Source organism: Nyctibius grandis, chromosome 7 (assembly GCF_013368605.1).
Source record: "Nyctibius grandis isolate bNycGra1 chromosome 7, bNycGra1.pri, whole genome shotgun sequence".
In the NCBI taxonomy this organism is placed as follows: Eukaryota; Metazoa; Chordata; class Aves; order Nyctibiiformes; family Nyctibiidae; genus Nyctibius; species Nyctibius grandis.
Genome location: NC_090664.1, coordinates 18,261,170 through 18,282,782, shown reverse-complemented (window position 1 = coordinate 18,282,782; position 21,613 = coordinate 18,261,170). Strand labels below are relative to the sequence as shown.

Here is a 21,613-nt window from a genome sequence, read left to right as displayed (position 1 = left end):
GCACCATGCCTCCCATAGCAGGTGACAGAGAGTGCTTGTCCTATTCAGAGCTAATGTTTTTGGAGAAATTTTGGCCCTGATGGTGACAATAGACGGTACCATCCCACACTCCTTACATGAACATATAGTGCTGATCATCGTTAAGACAAATGACGTCTGTGTAGACATCATGTGCTCCATATTCCCCCATCTCCATTCTGCTCACTGAAACTCTTAACCCGTGACCGCAAACACCTACTAGGACCACCAGCCTCTGAGCACCTCCAAACAATGTATTTTTCCTAAAGTTCAAAGCAAGTTTTTTTCTCTCTTTTCTTCTGCAGAATTACTCTCTTCCTGTTGCTGTTTACATGCACTAGAAATAGAAATTACTCTGGTGAGAAGTGACAAGCAAATAAGTATTTGTTCTGCATAAGTGACAAACTTAATAGTCATAAGAAACGGAAACCTTTCCTAAGGGGAAACTATACATTTTCACTTCTTTACGATCTAAACTTCCTTCATACTGCAATAAATCGCAGAATTACACCTTAACATTGCTATGGTTGTGTAAAAGACAGCTATTGCAGCTCACGTAGAGATTTCGAAAATGAAAGGTTTTGTACTTCTTGTATGGCTGAACTCATTAAACTGTTCCTGAATTTACAAGCAGAATGATTTACTTAAATACCATTGTGGTAAACACTACATAAAAACCTGGATAGATGGAGAGTTTTGAAAGCAAACATCCATAAATGCCTGAAATTCCTTTTAAAACATTCTTAAGAGATTTTCTATGATGCATGTCATATATACAATAAATGACAACAAACTCTGAAAGGCATTTTTAAAGCTTTCTATGAGATAATTTTCTCCAGTATAGAATTATGACGTTATCTCAAACTGTGTTAATAAATAGTTCTGAATATATCACCATGTATTTTCCTTTAACTGATCATTGTTTAGAGTTTTCCTTATCTGTATGAAAAACACTGCTGCAGTTATTAGTTTCTACTTTGCTGTCAACCTAATTTCTTATGGTGAGGACTTACAGAAACAATTAAGCACACAAATTATTTCATTCCAGTTAGCTTTAGTGTCTGACCTGTGTGGAGAAACTCATGTGATATTAAAGCATTATGCATCAGGTTATTTCTGTGTGTAAGATAAGTATACGCTGTTGCATTTTATGCTCTTTTCCACTGTAAAGGCTTCATTATAAAAGGCTACTGTTGCATACTTTATTCTTGAAAAACTGAGGGTCAAAGAAGGTATATTAACCCCTCAGACAACTTCTGCATTTTGGATCACATACATCAACATTAAATTGTTTAAATATTTACCTGGTTAATTGATATTTAATAACCATAAGCGAATAACTTGCATTGAGGGTGTGGGTTGACTTTAGTCTGTGCAAGTTTTGCCTATATAAACAGCAATATACTGGACAATTATTGGTTAAAATATAGCATGCAAAAGGTTAGTTTACATTTCTCAGTTAAAAAACATCCACACTTCTCTGTGCTATGAAGCTGGTCAAATTGTGCTGCTGCTTAGGAAAAAAAAAAGATGTTGCAACTTATTTCAGATTAAAATCTACAGAGTACCCATGATTTAAGTCTTGGATAGTTTTTGTTTCTTCTGAGGTGAACCGAACATCAGTGAAGACAATTGATACTGACATCCAATACATGTTACTAATGTAATTATTGTGGCTGCTGCTCAGTAAATAGTATGTTTCCTACAGCTATTCTAACCTGGAAGAAAAGTTAAAGCATCAAAACTAAAGATTACTCTTTATTAGGAAGGAATAAGCAGTTCAAAACAGGCGCTTTCAATTTTCAAGTAGCATACACAAAGAAATTATGGACCCTGACTACAACTATAGGACTTTTCAGTTCTTTTTAAGAACAGAGGTTGATATAGCAAAGACACTTGAAGTGTCTCCAGGAGGCAGGGAAGAAGGAATGGGGGTGATTTCTAAACCTCACTGTCTCATTCAAACTATTTTGTGTTAATTACTCACATGTATTGTATAACTTTTTTTTGGTAATTTTTTGAGACTTTTATGGTTACCCTGTGGTTATTCCTTCATTTAAGAAATCTCAGTCTATTAACTATATTCTCTCTGTTCATACAAACCTTTGTTTCTAACCTATGGCACTTCTGTAATAAAAGAACATATTAGTGTCAAACGTGCCATGAGGAGACGGGGCAGTACTCTCAAAATTAGTGTTACACTATTAAAACTTTTTAAGTATCCACGGAGTGTATTTGCGTTTTGCATGAGATGACTGCAATTTCTATTTTTTTGCCTGAGAAGTTGGATGTCAGAAATGAATTTGCTTAGTAGAAGAGATTGTAATTTACACTAGCTTTGACTTAAACTAGTTTTTTTTTAAAAAAAAGACATTGTGAGCCCTGAGACATATTTATACCACTTATTCAGAAGTCCTTAGGAGTGGATTACTGACAGTAGTGCTGGATTTGTGCCAGGATTATAACTGAAAAGCAAGTCAACCCAAGCTGTGAAGTGTGGTTACATTCACATTTATAAAAATAATTAGAAATGCATGTTAAAGAAAAGCCATTTTCCTCTGTTTGCCTTGATTTTGTTCCCTGCACTTCTGAATATCTTTTGCATTTGAGAAATGTACTGATTTTCTGTTTGCTACCTCTGTACAGTTTTGAGTCATGCTGCTGCTCTGGTCACCTGGTCCATCTACCTACCGCAGTCCTCTTCAGTGAAAATAGTTGTCTGGCATCATTCAAGTAACTCTGTGCCCTTCCTCTAACGATGCCATGTATTCTGAACATGGAAGGCTGAACAAAGTGTGAAGAGCAAAAGAAACATATCATATATGCCCCTGCTCACCTGGTTGGTTACAACATAGCTATAATGATTTAAATTAAAGGTGGATCTTGAAGAATATAATAATAAGCAAAACAGTAACTATGGTAAGGTTCAGCTATAGTAGTGCCAAACACCTTTATGGAAATAATGGGGAAATTAACAATTCAGTCATGCTGGAATTTAGCTTCTGTCAAGGTTCTATTCCTCTAAAGCTGACACCAGAAGAGAAATCACTGCCTAAGAGATGCTGGGAAGGAAAGGATGGATTGTCAGTGGCTGTCAGCAGCAGGGAGATGTTCACCACACAAACAGAAGGAAGCAAGTAGACGATGGAAGTAAACACTGTGACAGGAATTTGCTGAAACTTGCAGAGAAAGGTGTTAATTTAGGTAATGATGAGGTGTGTAAGCTTCAGCATTTTAATATCTTCTTCATCCAGACTGCCAGGATGAAGGGTTTGTAGGTGCCTACCACAGTTGGACTCTCAGGACTGGCACAGCTGTTGTAGAAAGAAAGTAGCGCTCTATCAGCAGAACCGTGTGTTTTTGACCTTAAGAGTTACCCTCAAGGGACAAAAAGGTGGTTTAAATTCATGGGGCATGAAGAACTACACTTTATTCTTGCTACATATACATATATCATGACCAGAAGTGAGAGACAGAGGCATGCTATACAACAAATATTTGTTTCCCAGTATTCCTGTATTCAGTTTAATAAACTTGTTCATGTTCTTTATTTATAAGCTGTTTTCATAAGTTATTTTACATCATTATTCTTAACAAAAGGAGCAACCCCCTTAGACTCATGGGGCTGTGTTTGATGTGGTCTTTTTACTTATAGCATTTCTAATCACACTGGGTTTATAAACTATGGATTATTTTATTTATGTCCCAAGCATAAGAGAACTCATTTAATGCACTTACTTCCTCAACAAATGCTGAAGTATTTCATTTCAACCCAGGGCAGCAGAATAATTTCCATTTCACTTTATCCTTACAAATAAGTCATAACCTTTCATCTCATCACATGATACATAAAACAAGCATTCAGTACTATCTTGCATAGATTTAACAAGTACTGCATCCAGGTCTGTATTGGGCAATATATCTGTACCTAAATAATGAGCAGCTAAGTCAACTTTTTCCTCTCCCTCCCCCACTGCAAATGATCTTTATAATGAAATGCATCCTTCTAACGATTGCATTGACTATTAAAGGAGGGATGGATGAAGTCAGTCTAATTAAGCCTTTAAAGGCGGTATTTATTTCACACAACAACTAAAATTATACTAGCAACTATATCCTGTAAGTTTCTATTCCTGTATTTTTATATTTTTACTTTCTTGCTCAAGGTGTTTGCAATAATCACAGTGAAAAGGTAGTTTTGAACTGTGTTTAATGAGTCTTCCAAATCATATTTGTCTGGGAGATGTCAGGCAGCGTAAGTGTAAATGAATCTCACAACTGCCAGCATTGCCTGATGGCTGTGGCACGGACACGTCCTGTGATCCCATCCAAAGAGCTCTCAAAAGACTAGCTTTCATTTTTTTGTTACTGTGATGCAGTAACTTCTGGGCATTTTATAAATATGTACAGTTATCTACAGGCTACCTATGAAATCTGAAAGCTGGTGTGTCATTTCAGTGGCAGAATGCTGGTGGTGTTTACAAGAATGGGGGATGAAAACACCATCTTTCCATGTCCCTTCCATAATCCACACTGGAGGGGCAGAGATGTACTGGAACACTGGTGAAGGACATAGCAACATATCACAGATAGCAGAAGTCACCTAAGGACAACCCAACGAGCCCTGTATGGGTAGCTCAGAGAAGGATTTATTTGCTTCGGCTTGGCAGAGCCAGCATGCTTAAGCATAAACTTACTAGATGCAGGTCAGAGCTTAGAGGTTTTTGTGACGTTGCCTCCAACCCAAGAAGTGATTTAAAACCCTGGATATTGAGCAAGGTATTTCTGAGACCCACCTGAATGTCTCTCTAGCAGCTAGCTCAAGTTTAGCAGTACCCGTACAAAGATGAAGTTAATAAAACCAGGCAGACTTATATTTCTTCTATATAACTGGGTATCTTTGCACATATTCTAGGGTGTTGTGCAGAACTCTGTGAGCTAACTCTTTGCAGAGCTGGTATGAGTCTGCAGGGCTTATTAGCTGAGGCTCTATGCTGTAAGAAAGCAGTTAAATTGCTTCTGAATCTCAGCTAGCTAAGGAAGCAACCTTCTGCATTTACATAGTGCTGCCCTTAAGCAAAAGCAAGTGTGGAATAACCTTAGTTTCTCTACTTTCATAACCTGATAAATTGCCCATCAAAAAAGAACAGTTTCTATATAAAGATCCCCATATCCAAGTTAATACTGAACCAATGTTCCTTTAAATTGCCTCTCATGAAAAGGACTTCCTGTACTACATGTGTAATTATTCGGTAAACTTTCATATACTTGGAGGTCTGAAACTATGTTTCTGTTAGAAACAAATGGTAGGTTCTTCTGTCTTAGAGAAGAGTGATGGATTGGTTCCTGTCCCTTATAAACAGATGACATTTTAAAATTCAGCACTTTTCTCTCTGGAACAAAACTGGCAAACTCATAAACAACCTTCACAATCTCTCATATTACTACTTGCCTATGGAGGATTGATACTTCTCCAGGGTTTTGATTTCCTTTTTGTTAGGAGGCTCTGCTTTAATCCTGGGCCAGTACTGACATGCCCCAAACCCTAGAGATGCTAAATAGCAGAAGGTGTCAGATGGCAGTGTCATTAATTGGTGTCACTTGAACTGCCATTTTACAGCGCTGTGTTGGCTTGAGCCTGGGACGTAATGAAGCTTTGCTCTTTGAGACCCTCCAGATTGACTCAACATTGAACTAACATCTCAAACTCAGTTCCATGTCAAATGTGCAGGACAAGTGAGGAGCCTTCCAGTGGATACCGTGGGGCCTTTTGAGTGATGTTTGGCTGTATGTCTCTTAGACAAATTATTCATGATCTGCTCTAAGACATCAGACAGAGGTCATATTTACCAGGGAAAATATTCTTCTGAATGCGCTTGCTAGCTTGATGCTTTTCTTTCCACATAGTGAAAGAACGGAGGAAACAATCAAAATTCTTCAAAAAGTAAATAACATTATGATGGGTTATAATATTGTAATACTTAAGTGGTATATTACAGCTTCCTGAATTTTCTGAGGTTTGACATATTTATATGCACTAACAGAAAAGTACCTCACAGAAAGAAAAATGCTAAAGAACATTACCATATTACTGAAGGCACCAGGGACAATATTATTCCCTAAAAAAGGCCAGTGTATGTGAAAAAGTAACATCAAGAAAATGTATCTGTGATGATGCTGGAGCAGTAATAGCTATGGCAACTATACTTTTTCACTATGAGCTGAGTAATATTCTGCATTTATATTGTGAACAAAACCCCAGGACAGTCTTACAAGATTGGATGTACCTTCATTTCATTAATGGAAAAATTGAACACAGGAATTTTTTTTTTTTTGAAAGCCATGACAGGCTTGTGAAAAAGGGTGGCAACAGAAGTAAAATCTGCCTTCCTATCTGTCCCTTTTATATACAAAAATTCCAACATTTGTCCTTGGAGGCATTAAAAGGCATTCCACCTTAGCAGTTCTTCTTAAAGCTCTGTCTAATGCACAGCCCTAAGAAGTAGACAAAGATCACAGAATGTCTTTCCTCTGTTTTCATAATCAAAAGCCTATTTCTAATTTCTACACATAATGCTAAGTAGTAATATTTCAGAACCATCATTCATTCCCATGGTAACATCCCCTGATATTACAAGCTGTTAATTATGTCGTTGCTGTGTGCTACACTGTGTGGTTTATTTGCGGAAGGAGATAAACATTTAATGAAAGCATCTTTGAATATATGAACAAAATAAAAACTGCCGTTCTATCCCTCTGGTCTTTCCTCCTGCTCTATGAAAAGAAAATGCAGTATTAGCAGATACCTGATGAAACCTATAGTCTTTACCAAGAAATGTTCTTGGTAAAGAAATGTGATCTCATTACATGGGAAAGAGGAGAATTCTGCCCAATTTTTTAATTAAACAAAATTGTTTTCTAAAAAGACATAATATAAAAATATACTTGGTATAATTGGATTTTATATAAAGAGATTATAAATTACTAGAGATTCAAAACAGAATAGATGACTTGATGGTTATTTTGATCATTTCGGAGCTACAACACATGACATCTCTGTCATGAAGTAACTGCCCCGACTGTCATCAGGATCCCCCTTGTAAGGGAAAGATCCTGAGAAAAGATGGCGAAAAAAATCTGAATTGTTTCACTGGAAACCACAAAAAACATTCTATAATTATTTGACATTCTTATTTATAGTGCAAATTAAATAATTCTGTGGTGAATGGTCACTGGATATTCATTTTTATAAGCTTGAATTAATATTGTTTTATAAAAAGTGACCTGCAAATATAACGCAGTCAATACAGGAAAAAGATTATTCTCTGAGTAATAATGTCTGAAAAACCTGTTTAAAATGTCAATCTAAAAAAACGTGGTTTTTTTAAAAAATAAGAATCTTTATCAAATTTAAAAGGCACACCTTAGACTAAAAACTGACTTATTGATAGTTCTTTAAAATGTTGTCTAACTCTTTGTTAAAGGAATTAGTTCTGGAATAATGCTCAATTTTTACATATCCGTATGTTTTTATCAATAATTTAGACAACTATTAAATGTATGATGGCTAAGTCTTCAGAGACAGAAAACAGAGTACATTGCAGAGTTACCTGAATTATTCAGCTAAAAAGCCAAATGACAAGAAGGGAATTTTAAGATAATCAAATGCAAGGAACACATACGGAAATAAACATTTTCTGATTTTACCTACAGGATAAAATCGTCTGTTTAGAAAGCTGTGATTCACCAAATTTTAAAGGTCATAATGGATTATCACCTCAACCTATCTCTGTATCGAAGAGCACTAATGTGATGCTGCATTAAAAATGTTTAAAAAGAGGAATGCCAGGTAAGAGTAGAGAGATGATCTTCCCTTTGCTAAGTAACCACTTTGCTGAGCCCAGGGCTAGTACAACATACCCTGATCTGATTAACCCACTTCAAAAGGCATATGAAAACCCTGAAGAATTCAAAGGAAGAGCACAAAAATCATTGTGTCTAAAAAGCAGCCCCTATAAAATGAATCTGAAAGTGTCCTACCTAACAAAGACAGTGTTGAGAGATTACTTAATCACTGCGTATAGGTAAGTTAAATGAGGATTTTCAACCTTGCTATCAAGAATGCTACAAGAGCCAAAAGCTATGTGATGAAGTCAGAAAAATTCAGCCTCACAGGAAGAAGTAATATCCTTGAGGTTAAGTGTCCTGGCAGATTACAAGAGGAGTGATATAACTCATCACTATCTGTTCTGTGGTCTCTGAAATGAAGCAATTTTCATGGGTAAGAGGTACCTGGGGGAGAATCAGACCGGGTGCAGTAGCAGCCTCTGCTAACTTTTCCCTTAACCCAGAAATGACCAGATATGCTCTGAGTTTTATTTTGCTGTCATTCCCTGAAGCCCTGAGCAGTGGATGGACACTGGAGATAATCCTCAGGGCGTGTTCTGTGATGCTATAGAGAATCCACTTTCTTGGACAGCCTGCTGGCATGTGCTGCTCAGATCACCAGGATGAATGTGATGGACAGATTTCAGGTGAGAAGGGATTTTGCACAGGTCAGACCAGTGAGAATCCTGGTGTTTTTTTTTTCCTGCCTTCCCATGGATCATCTGCTGGTTGATTCAGGGATACCTAACCTCATCAGTTTGCTACAAGCGCAGAAGCTGTGAAGGTTGGTGGTATGTCAGTCTCTCTTGTGCTCTGTTTATCGTGTGTAACTGTTAATCTCTATAGGATTTAAATGCATTAGTGTAACCCAAATTTACAAAGTTAATAGCCCATGATGTTGACAAGACATGCAGGAATATTGTTAAGAAGTACAGGGAGTGGGACTTAGAAGAAACCAAGCTGTAAGGCTCCGAGAGTGCTGCAGGGGTGCCACGATACACCTGGTGCACCCCTGCAGCCAAAGCTCTATAGAGGATGGCTTTCCCTGTCCTGCGAGGGTAAGAAACTGCTCCACGATGCTCTCAGGAGACTACTGGCCCTAAATGTTTTTGTTTCTAATATATTTGGGAAAAAGAATTTAACACCTGGATATTATCACAAATCTTTTGCTTTCATTTCATGGATCCAGTGCCAAAAGGCAGACTACTTCAAGTATCTTTGTCTGGGTTTATTCTGCTCTCTAGTCCAGAGCCATAGCTGGTGAAATGCTTACACTTGTACTTGAAGTGATACCCCTTATAAACACTCGTCATCTTCTTTCCTAAAGGAAAGAAACTTCAGCTCTTCTTCTTGACACAGTAATCTTTTCCCCATCATTTCAGTAGCTAATAATTTATCCCTTTTGCTTGCTGCTGGTCTCATCATTGCTCATGTGCCCTCACAGAAGCAATAAAATACATCAGACTAAAGCTGTTGAGGTTAGAGGTTTACACTTGGCTTTTGAAGGCTGTGATTCCAAACTTCCAAATAACACAGTATTTATAGCTTTCCCTAGGCTCATAACAGTGGCTACTAAAACACTCACATAAAAGAATACAATACGACTTTTACATCTGATCTTTTTGACCTTGCAAACTTAGGTATATACTTAGTTCTTCCCACTGAAATATTCAATTTTAATTTATTTTGCTTAGATGTTGCAGGCTATAAATAAACCTCAAAATTATTGCAATTGTGCCCTGATTTCTTAACAACAGTGCTTTTTCACATAACGAAATACACTAACTTTTGGAGTTCAGTTCAACACAGTTTAAAAATGCTGCTTTTAATAAAGCATAGCTAAGCATATTTACAACTGAACTGATTGAAGCTTTTTGTTTACTTTCTCTGATTTGTCTTGGTAATATGTAAGTCGAATTTTAGATTGGAGTCTTTGCTGATTCTGTTCCCAGTGTATTAACTTCTTACTATATTTCTCCTAGTCTGAGCAAAATATGACAAACTAGCCAGCCTATAGTAACACATTTTTACATACTGAAGGTGAACAGCATAAATTGTGAAAATGCTATATTTAATGAAAGCATATGAATTTTATAAAACTATCACTGCACACATCAAGTATCATTCTGGGACTGCTGAACAGCAAATGGGCTTAAAAAGTGTAAGCTCACATGCTGTGAGCTCCAGCATGTCTCTTACAATACAAGAAATCCTAGGAGCAGACAAAGGACATCTGTGCCAAAATGCCTCTACTTTTTTTTAGCATCATAAGTGGCTATCATACTCCCATGTTTAAAAGTCCGACAGTATAAAGATACAGTGGTTGGCAGCATTTGATAGAACAACTGGGTACATCAATTCAATCTTCTTCATGGCTTATAAAATAATATGCACTGTACTACATAAATATTATTTTAGTTCTAATACAAACATGAAAAGAGCCTTCGCAAAGATTTACAGGTTAATACAGGGTACTGCACTTACCAAGATGCGTGCTCATCATCTTTGCGCAATATTTGCACATGGCTTCCAAGTCATTTAGTTGTCCTTGTAGAAATGAAATCTGGGCCTCCAATTCCTCCTCCTGAAATTAAGAGGTTATTAGCATTAAAAACCACCTTTTTATGATACACAGTAAAATGGGTAGCTAACCCTTGGCACGCTTAGACATCTTCTAATTTCTCCTATTCCTTTGATCTTGAAGAAATTTTGGAAATAAAGAGAATCACCTTCCAATTGTATTTATCAAAAGACTTTTAAATTCTCTCTGAGAATTGTTCTGAGTAGAAAAATCTGATTGTTCACTCACAAAGGAGGGTTCTGTGGCCGGGAACTCACAGACAGTGTAAGATGTTGCCTGCCAAGTGGGAAATCTTGCACAAGGCTGAGTGAACGCACTTGGAGTTCCTGACTTACCTGGCACCCTCAGGAAGGGCACCAAGGAGCGCTGCCAGCGGGATGTGCAAATAAACAAGACAGTTAACTTGGCATTTGACACACGAGAGACCCAGGTGTGCTGTTTGCATAAGACAACACCCAACAGTGATGACTTGCTACAAGACATAACCCCTGCCCCTGCTGTCACTGGTAGTAATGTGGCAACCTCTGTGCATATGGACCCCTGAGGGCGACCTCCCCGGAGGGAGGTTTGCTCTGTTGTAGTTGCTGCAGCAGCAGGTGAGGAGCTGCAAGAAAAGGCAAGTGTGTTTTATTGCATCAGGGGTAACAAACAGGTGATTGGCAGGATCTTTCAAGGTGTAAAAGCTTATGCAACAGACAGGGAAGGTGCAACCAAGGAAAGACACAGTGGGAAGAAGACATGCACTCCTAAGAAGGTGGAAACTGGAAGCTTGTGACTTCTGGCAGCAGGAGGGCTGCCCAGTGGTGCAGGGCCCAGGCACCAGAGGGGAGGAACAAGCTCCCTCAGAGGAAGAATTCAGGCTGGACACGGTATCAGAGCACTACCAAGAGAAAGCAATGAGTGACAGTGAGCGGTTGGTGACTCTCTTCCCGCCAGACTCATCAACTAGGGAGGTTTCTTGCTTGCATGAGGCCTCAGTTTGTGGTGTTGCAGAAATACATGAGGAAGCAGCACATACGGGCAAGGTATGCAGAAGGTCCACTTGGCTGAGTAAGGAGATTCTTAATGAACTAAAAGTGGAAAAGCACATATGGAGATGGAAATGGTGGAAATGAATAGCACATATGTGCAAACAATGACAGAAAACAAAGGACAAGCACACAATCGTTGTTTGGGCACAGGAACAAAACTAGGAAGGACAAAATGCATCTGGAGCTAAAATTAACGGGGGACATTAAAGTGTAACAAGAAGGAACTTTATGAGAGCAGCAAAAGGAGTTTCAAAGAAAATGTAGGTCTATTCCTTACTAGCAGAGATAAGATAATTATAGATGATACAGAAAAGGGTGCAGCACTCAATACCATTTTTGCCTCTTCCTTTTTGGGCCAAGTCTGCTCCCAGATCTCTGCATGTACAGTTTGGGAAGGAGAGTGATGGCTAAGAGTTAGGGAGGCAATAGGCTGGTGAACACCTGAAGCAGCAGTATGCGTTCAAATACATGGGGCCACATGGGATACACCCATGGGTGTTGAAAAAGCTGACTATGTGATTGCAACACCACTGGCTATCATTCGTGAAAAATCACTGCTGTTAAGGACGTGCTTGATGACTGGAGAAAGGTTAGTTTTACATCCATATTAAAGAAAAGTGAGAAGGAGGATCTAAGAAACTACACAGTGGTTGGCCTCACCTTAGGCCTTGGAAAAATTGGAAATTGATTCCAAGAGGACATACTCCACAATGTGTAAACAACAAGACAATAATCAAGAAAAGTAAACAATGACCAATCCGTCTGTCTGCTATGATGAAATGACTGGCCATGCAGATGAAGGGAGAGGAGTGAATGCAATACACTTTTACTTTAGTTAGGCTTTTGACACTTATTTCCAAAAGCATCATAATTTATAATATGATGAAGCATAGGCTGAATGAAAGGATTGTAGGTGGGCTGAGAACTGGTCAGACACCCAAGCTAAAAGAGTAGTCAATGGTTTGATGTTCAGTTGGTGGTTGCAAATGAGCACAGTGACCAATGGACTATTCATCAACAGACCATATTAGGAGATAGAATGCACACTCAGTAGATTTTCAGATGATGCAAAATTGGGAGGTGTGGCTGCCGTGCTGATTGGTAGAACTTCAATTCAGAAACACTGTGAGACACTGGAACCCCAGGCAAAAGAAATCTTTTTGAGGTTTCTGTTTTAGGAACTTCAGTAACTGCAAAATTCTGCACCTGAGGAGAAAAAAACCCAATGCACCAGTGTGGACAGGGAAGGAACTTGCTGTGTTTTAGGCCTGCTGAAAAGGATCTGGAGGCTACAGTGGCTGAGTTGTTTACAAACTAATAAAGTTCTCTTATCATGAATACTGTAAACAGTGCACTGGGCTACATCAGGAGGAATGTGGCCAGCAGATCCAGGAAAGTCATGACCCTCCTCTACTCAGTGCTTGTGAGCCCTCACCTTGAATAATGTTTTGGGCCTCCAGTTCAGAAAGGATGCTGAGAAACTGAAAAGAGTCCAGTGCATGGCTACTATGATGGTTACAGGTCTAGAGGACAGGCTGAGGGAGCTGGGCTTGTTTATTTTGGCAAAGAGGAGCCTAGGGGGGATCTGCTGGGAGCCTGCAACTAGATAGAGCTACAAAAATGATGTAACCAAACTCTTCCCAAGTAGTGGCAGATGATATAGAAGGGACTGTGGCCCAAAACTGCCCCTCAGAAAGTTCAAATTAGTCATTAGGAAAATATTCTTCATTAGAGAGCAGTGCAGCACTGGAACAGGTTACTCGTAGAAGTGTCAAGAGTTTCTATTTCAAAGTCACTGACCTGATCCAACGTCAGTGATTGTCCTGCTCCAAGTAGCAGCTTGAGCAGAGGTCTCTTCTAATCAACACTTCTAAGACTAATCTTTTCACACTATCTTTCTAAAATTGTTCTGCAAATTATGAATGTTTTAATGTTTTGTAAAGGTAAGCAGCAAAATCACAAAGCCTCTCAGAAAAAAAGGACAATTTTTCAGTATTCTGAAGTAAAATTCTTTAGCAATAACAGATGAAACAACTGATTTATAGCCAGCATTGTGCAGATGCTCTCGATTCTTGTCCAGACAGTATTCACTGTGCTTTTCTCTAAGTGCCAACTTTTGTGCTTCACTGTACTGAGAAAGTGAGTACCCTGGATACCATTTTTATTTTGTGTACAAATAGCAGTGCTGATTTGATCTCTCTTATGCATGAACGGAGACTTATAAATTCTTTGAACAGGCCAAATATAAGTCAAGAGAAAAACATTATGGTCTATGCTCCTTGAGAAACCGACCTTTCAGCTGATCTGACACACAGTACCAGAAACATGTGAACAGTGATTCAGACTCATTCAGCCACAGCTCTCAAAGGTTAACCAGCTGACCACAAAATAAAAATCAATCATTTAAATAACTAACCAAAATAAAAAAAAAATCAATGTCAACTTACCAAACAACATGCCCTATAAAGCACATAAGCGGAACATTTTCTAATATTGGGAGCTGCATTATGAGGAAGAAAAACAAATCAAGCAGCAAATTAAACAAAGGAATCACTGCATCAGACAAGGGAGACCAAAATGTGCAAATTGAATGATGCAATCTTGCAGAAAAACAACGTAATAATACTTTCTGAATATCTAGTCCCAGGGTCCTCAAAAAACTTTTCCACACCTTCAACATTCCAGATGATGTAGAGCCTTACAGATGATCAGTAACATCTTGAATTGAATAACATCCTGAACTGAACGTGAGAATGAAAAGGAAGTAGATTATTTATGATGCCATATTGATTTACATTTCAGTAACAATATAAAGCAGGCTAGTATTTATGTGTCCAGTCAAAGCAAGACTCTATTTGAGAGCCTCCATATACACATCTCCAACTATTTTCCTTGTTGTGGCAAGACTGAATCTGCAAAAAACTTGACTTACATTTATGTTTCTCATATTCTTCTTTCTTCTTATCCACATCCAGACCTTTGCTTACATTGTTACATTTCCTTTTTTTCTTTTGCCATGAAAACTAATTACTTTATGACTAACTATTTGTCATTTCTTTGCTATTTTTTCCCCAATCTATACAGTTCTGTGCTCTCCATTTGTCCGAAGCTCGCTCTTCCCTTTTTATTACCTTTCCTTTCATCTGTCTCCTCACCTTTACAAAGACAGCTAGTGAAATAAATTTTTTATATCCTTCCTTCTCTCTTGAGCTTGTAATGAGGTCAGCGATGCCTCTACCATTCCCCGTTTTTCATTAAATTTTACTGTTCCAGAAAAACAGCTGTGACTAACTGAAAGTGGTCAGCACCTTCAAGAACAGATTACAGAAAGTTTTACATTTTTGACATTGTAATCCTATCCTTTTACAGCTCATTGCTTTACAAGATGCAATAAGGTTTGCAGACATGGGTAAGGGCACTGGAATTTAGCATCCTACACAAGCCAAGGTCTGAAGAAATATAGTTTTGGCACAAGCCACTCTTTCTCAACCTTTTTTTTTTTTAATCAGTTTAAACAAGTTTTCTTCCAAATACATGACACGCAGCTTAACCCAGAGGTATAAGGCCTGGAAAACAGGGAATATGAATGTACAAAATCAGGACTGTAATGTCTTTCCTTTATACTAACATTTAGTTTTCAGTCTTACTGTTCCGTAAATGAAACAAAAATTGTATTTTTCATAAAGTCATATCATAGAATGGTTTGGGTTGGAAGGGACCTTAAAGATCAGCTAATTCCAACCTCCTTTTGTCTGTTTTACTCACGTAGAAACTCAAGGAAGAGTAAATTCTGTTGTCAAGGGCTTACAATATACTTCCAAGTACAACATTCATGAATGCTCAGAACAGCAAAACTCCATTCATCTTAATCTGATCTGATCAAAGCTGAATCCTGAGTATGAATTAACTTGGCAGCGCCACCATGTGTTAAGTGCAGCGGAAAATAAACTACCTTGAAAGAGAAGAGTACTTAAAGGTATTTAAGGTGTTTAAGCAATAATGCTGCAATTAAAAATGTAACACAAAAAGTGACAGAACTGCATTGGAGGAATGGTCCAGTCTTCCCAGTATCATTTCTGATGCTGGTCAATGATGGGTTGGGTAAAGTGTAATGAAAAAAGTATGTCATGATATAAACATGTAATGGTACTGCCCAGAATACTCTCCCAGGCTACACACATAAGTAGATAAGGGATTTCTTGAACTAGAGGTGGGGGTTTTTTTGGTAGTTCCTTCCCTATTGTCTCTGTTTAGCCTGCACCCTGGGCTAAACAATAAGCAGTTGTTCTATCACCCAGTCTCCCCTCCCCAACTGAAAGAGGGAATGGGGAAAAGGAGGGAGACTCATGGGTTAAAATTTGAATAGATTTAATAAAATAAAGAAACCAATATCGATGCTAATACAAAACACACAAAATTATACTTAGCCCAGAGAGTGGTGGCAAGTCACTCCAGGGATAGCAGTTATTGAGGAGAAGGAGAAAGAGGGAGGGGAAAAGAAAGTAGAGCAAATCTTTCCCTTTTATAGTGAACCTGACGTTAATGTTACAGAATACACCCGTGGGCCAGCCTGGGTCAGCTGCCCTGGCTTTCACTGCTAATGGCCTTGATCACCATACCATGGCTGGCCACAAACTGAAACAAAATGTAACAGAAACTTGATTCTATAAATTTTATCCCCACAAAACCAGGACACCTTTATTAATCTGCCCAGTCACATTTTCAGTTCTTTCAGTATTCATAGTAAGAGCACTAAGTAAAAATCCCCTGAACTCTTGGCAAATTAGAAAATAATTCCGATGAGGTATTGAAATGTTTAGAGGAAAATAGTGGGAAAAATGAGACTGATACGAAGAAATCCTGAAGCCAGAGCCTTGCTAAGGGTCTTACCAGTACTTAAGTGCTTATTCATAAAATATACACAGAGTATACCTTTTGGATAGTGGTAGCATTTTACATGTCAAACAAGATTCAGATGCATGGCATAAATTGCTTTCTCATTGAATTTTCTTCAAATTTCCCTGGAGTAAAAAGCAGTAGTTACTGTTTCCATTTTGTGAGAATTTATTTAGTTTTCATTTTTTATGTAACGATTAAATACAAGATTTAACCTTTTAATCTCAAACCCTTGACAACTGATTGTTGGTTGACACCCCCACGATTCTTTTACGATCTATGCCAGCCACAGAATAGTCTACAGCATATCCTGACATTTAAGCCAGAAACCACTGTTTTTGAACAATGAATTACATACAGTGGAATGTAAAACAAAACCTTGATTTATTCAATTTACTAATTTAACTTACCTATTATTTAATTGTATCACTCATGGGCCCTCATCAGGACCAAGACCTTGCTCTGCTGGGTGCCGTACAAACATAAAGAAAAAAACTCGCTTCTCTGAAGGACTCAACAGTGTAAGCCAAGAGACAACAGATGGCTACAGGCACACATATGGGGAGGACATGGAAACAATATGGCTATATTAGTCACTCTTATAGACATGGCTTCAGCATGTTAGCAACCAAACTGTTGTCAATGGAAAGGTGGAATTTTTAGGAGAGTCTTCATAAGGCATTTGCTTTGCAGCTGTTCAGGGAAAGCGTCTTCTACGTGGAAGGGGCTATGAAATGATTAGATGCAAGTTCACCAAGAATATCAGAGTCAGGGATGGAATATATATTGTCACTTTTACATTGAGAGTTTTGCTACTTGTGAAATGTTTGCATATATTGGAATTATTACAGATATTAACATATTGCCCTGGGAGGACACAAGGAAGTTCAGACACTGCCTTCGGGTACTAACTCCTGCAGAAGCAGAGGTTATGTACTGATTTCCTGTGCTAAACCATTACCTGCCAGTATTTCTGTGTCCCTGTGCTAGTATTCCCATGCTTAATATATTTCCAAATACACCTTACTCATGTTGTGTTCTTCACATGCTCACAACTGCAAGTTTTTTATTATTTTGAATATACTTTCAGCAATGTTAAATATTCTAAGCACAGTATTTTCAGATAAATCCTACAAACATATATTTTTTTCCTTCAGACTGCATGCACAGTGAACTTGAGTTATGTTTTTATTTTACACCATTTTAACTCAGACTGCTTCTACAATCCCAGGATGGTATGAGGTAGCTTAAGTGGGAATGTATGTCTTTCCTTTTTTCTTTCCTTTTATTTAAACTCTCTCTTAATTTCACTGTTTAGTGTTAGTAGGCATAGCTGCTCAGAGTAGCAAATAGGACTTTCTACTTGCTGGTAGTTACGTACTTATTTCAGTGCCTTCCTGTATCAGGATCCTTAAAGCACAAACAGGCTTTCTGTCAGATTAATGAAGGAAATGGCGGTGTAGTTATCCACATTAGAGGAGGACAAGGGAAATACAAAACTTATGGAAGCATACTTTTCTTTTTCTCTCTTGTCTTCTCTGCCTTGATTATTACTTTGACCTCTTGCTTTCCAATGTGGGAATTTTGCTCTCTGGTAGTACTGTATGTCTCAAAATCCATCAGAGTACATAAGAGTAAGCACAAATGAATGAGGTAAAAAGTAATCCTAGAAGCCTAGGTTCAAAATGCAGTGCTGTCAAAGCTAAAATGTTTCAGAGCACGATGCAACCTTTTCTGCTGAAAGAAGTAAATTCAGAAGATTATCTACTTTAAAAACTGAAAGAAAACTGTCACTGCATAATCTTTAGGGAAGATATGTCCGTGACATCCCTCTGGAAGGGTTGGGGTAACGGAACTGAGAAAAATAAGAAAATAAAATGAAGGATGAAAGAAAGGTCAAGAAAATATTCATTGTGACTCCTAGGAGCCAAGCTAAATCAGATTATATACCAATACTGCAAAAAAAAATGAAATTATTTTGTTTAGAGGGCTCTGATTGAAAACAAGTATCAAAAACAAGAAAGGAATTTTATAATACAGATAAAAATGTTCAACTAGAATGAGACCAAGACAAATTTGCCAATAAACTAAAATGCTAGAAGGCATTCACCTGCAAAGGCACATATTTTTGGGCATTAGTACAATCTTGACTTCCTCTATGTGGTTTCAGCAACAACAAAGAAAGGGGTGGCATTGCGCAATGCTTTCCCACGTTATGCATGTGTAAAGAGAACCAACAGATTACTGGTAAAGAATTAAATGAATAAATAAAAATTTCAGCCTTCCTGCACTTAAAAAAACAGCGAACGAAACCGAACAAAATTGAAAGAGTTGCAACTCTGATTCAGAATAGCTAATGACCCAGGAAGTCTCTCTTCCAGCATTCAAATTTCTAACACTCTAGAGTTAGCATTGTTCAAGGAGACCCACACTTTTTAAATGTAAGAAAAATTATATTTTTCTTACTCTTTTAAAATCTGAAAATGGGTGAAATATATATACATGTGTATTTTAATGAACTATGTATCTGTAGCTTTTCTGAAATATAAGAAATAAGAATTTGTGGTCAACTATTTCTCCTGTTCTTCCAAACTAGAATAACTCTCTGTCCCTCTTCCTTGCCCTCTAGTTTTATGAGGACAGCAAGGTAAAAAATATTTATTTATAAGCAATATTTATTTATAATCTCTACTAAGAAGATTAGTGACTTTGAGGCAAAATATCTGTTTCATTGTGTTGATGTATAATTATTTATTTTTGATTTATTGTCACTTAAAACAAAGGTAAAAATATTTACATATAGTGACATTTGGAAGAAAGTGAAAGATAGAGCCTCAGAGGATCTCCCTAGCCCCTGAGAGATCCATTTCATTTCAATTAAAATCCTGAAAATAGCTGAAACTCTGGCTCACAGCTTCTAAACAACAGGTCCTGCTGTTGAATTTCCATCTTAAACAGTTCAAAGTCAATTTGCCAGGGTCGCGCTGTTGGGTTTCAGCTTAGTTCGCCATGTCCCACCTTGCCTGGAGACGTTAGTGGCAAAGGACCATGGGCTTGGACATTTTCCAAAGCAGCTCCCACTGTCGAACCTATTACTGGAATAGCTTCCAGGTGCACCAGCCTCACTGTTGCAGAGCTAGAAACCAGCAACTGTGCTACTGGCACACAGGCAGGAGTTTTTCTCATCTAACCTGGGCATAGTTTTCTCTTAAAAATACCCTACTCCTATGATCAAATAATCTCTCCTTAGCAGGAAGATGGAGAAGGATAAGCATGAATAATGGAGGAAGCTCATGCCTAGAGACAAAGCAAGTAGGGATGGAAAGAAAACTCTTTTTCAAGCAGACACAAGACATGTGGGACTTATCTACCTCCTGCCTGTACAAGTCCACCTGCTGGTACTGCCCCATGGGACTGTGGAGACATTTTAAAAACAAAAACCACAAAAAGCTGGAAGATCGATGGAATGCAAAACATTTTGCATAACTGATTGTGGATGGGTAGGCACTGAACAACTGAGAGAATGGGTAGTATTTCACTTGGTAAAGGAACAGATGAGAACAGAAAGAGCTGTAGGGTAATAGAAATTATCCCTTTGAACAGAAATGCTGATAAAAGGCTTCTCTCAGTGCTGCTGTTGACATTGTTGACTTTATCCTATTGGAATATTTCTTCATAAATAATAAAACTGAGTTATTAATTTAGACGGAATGACTGTAAGTATTTTGGAAATAACTATAAATAAACACATACGCGAATGAGAATCCCATTTCCTCCATTAAGTTTCAGTATTACATCTCATGGACTTTCTGCCTATCTGGTACACACATTGCTGGCCTTTAAGACTGCATAAGCACACGAGAGCAAATGTAAGAGAAATGTGAGCAGAGGAAAAAACCCCACCATTTTATGATTTTAAAGCTCTCTGAAACAATGCGGTAAGTATTCTTGAATGCATATGGATACAGAATGATTAACATATAGATATTCTGCAATTAATAAAGTTCATGCTCCATGCTATATATTATATTACTAAAGTATTTGGTTGAATGTTATTGAAATGGTTGATTAGGTGTGATGTACTTATGTAATTACGTTTCTTAATTTTGCTGCCTGAATAAGCATTTTAATATACACACAGTTCAACATACACAGTCCTTTATGAAGGACTCTCAAAGTATACACTCTGTTAAACTCATACTCAGTTAATTTTTTTTTAAGCATCAGTTGCGAAAAAGTTTCAGTAACCCCATCTCTGTTCAGGCTTGATGTATTTGACCTTTGATCCCTAACATGACTGAGGATGCAGACCAGAGCAGGATCTTATTATTTAGGGTTTTTAGAATGTCTGATCACATTGTTCAGAGTTTAAGAAGGGTAAAACTTAAGTACAGTAATTATGCAGGGACTGTAAATATACATCATTAATACTACACTGTTAAAAGAACAGAAACACAAGTTTTGTTATTTTTATAGGGAATGATTTGATTTAACCAAACACAGACAAAAATAAGAATCGAGCTATTAAACACATGCCTACAATTTATTTCAGTGGAAAAAAAAATCTCCCAAACATAGAAACCCTTTCCACTGAAAAAAAACCACAAACAACTAAAACAATAGCCTTATTTAGAGAGATGTTTCTCATCCATGTCCATGTTTTCATTGAGAGTTCACCACAGGTCTCAGCTCTTCACAGAAATGGGCAGTAATTTTGTGGTGTTATCTTAAAAGAGCAGGATGAAGGGATGAGATTTCCACTGAAAAGGAAAAAAGGGCTGCTCAAACCACCAACACAGATCCTCAGATGTATTTTTTTCCTTTGCCACTGGGATGCTGAAACATTAACTTCATGGTTAAGGTGTGGAAAGAGGATGCACAGAGCAAGCCCTGTAACTGCTGCTGTGGAGTGAAGGATCACACTTCTTGGCTCCTAAGTCACTTTGATGCTTTTGCAAACAATGCCGATAGTCTCATTCATTCATGATTTTTGTATTTTTAAAATTCTCCCTGACAGTTTTAAGTATAATCTTATACGTTCTTACTGCGTTCTTTCAAATTACATCATGCTAATTTGCTTCTGTGCAGGTTACTGGTAAGCATAATTCAGCTGCATGTATCTGAATCTCTTGTACCAGAGAAATACAACAGTTTACATTGACATTTTAAAAATCTTCCAAATGGCCCCACAGATCTGTTC

At 37.8% G+C, this 21,613-nt stretch overlaps 1 protein-coding gene across 1 annotated transcript in view; it reads right to left on the bottom strand.

The window, feature by feature from the left end:
* TBC1D5 (TBC1 domain family member 5) overlaps positions 1-21,613 on the bottom strand; it is a 350,320-nt gene that overhangs the window by 25,890 nt on the left and 302,817 nt on the right. Inside the window, exon 20 of the mRNA XM_068404675.1 lies at positions 10,390-10,489. Within this exon, the coding sequence (XP_068260776.1) occupies positions 10,390-10,489 (100 nt within the window). The remainder of the gene's footprint in view (positions 1-10,389; positions 10,490-21,613) is intronic.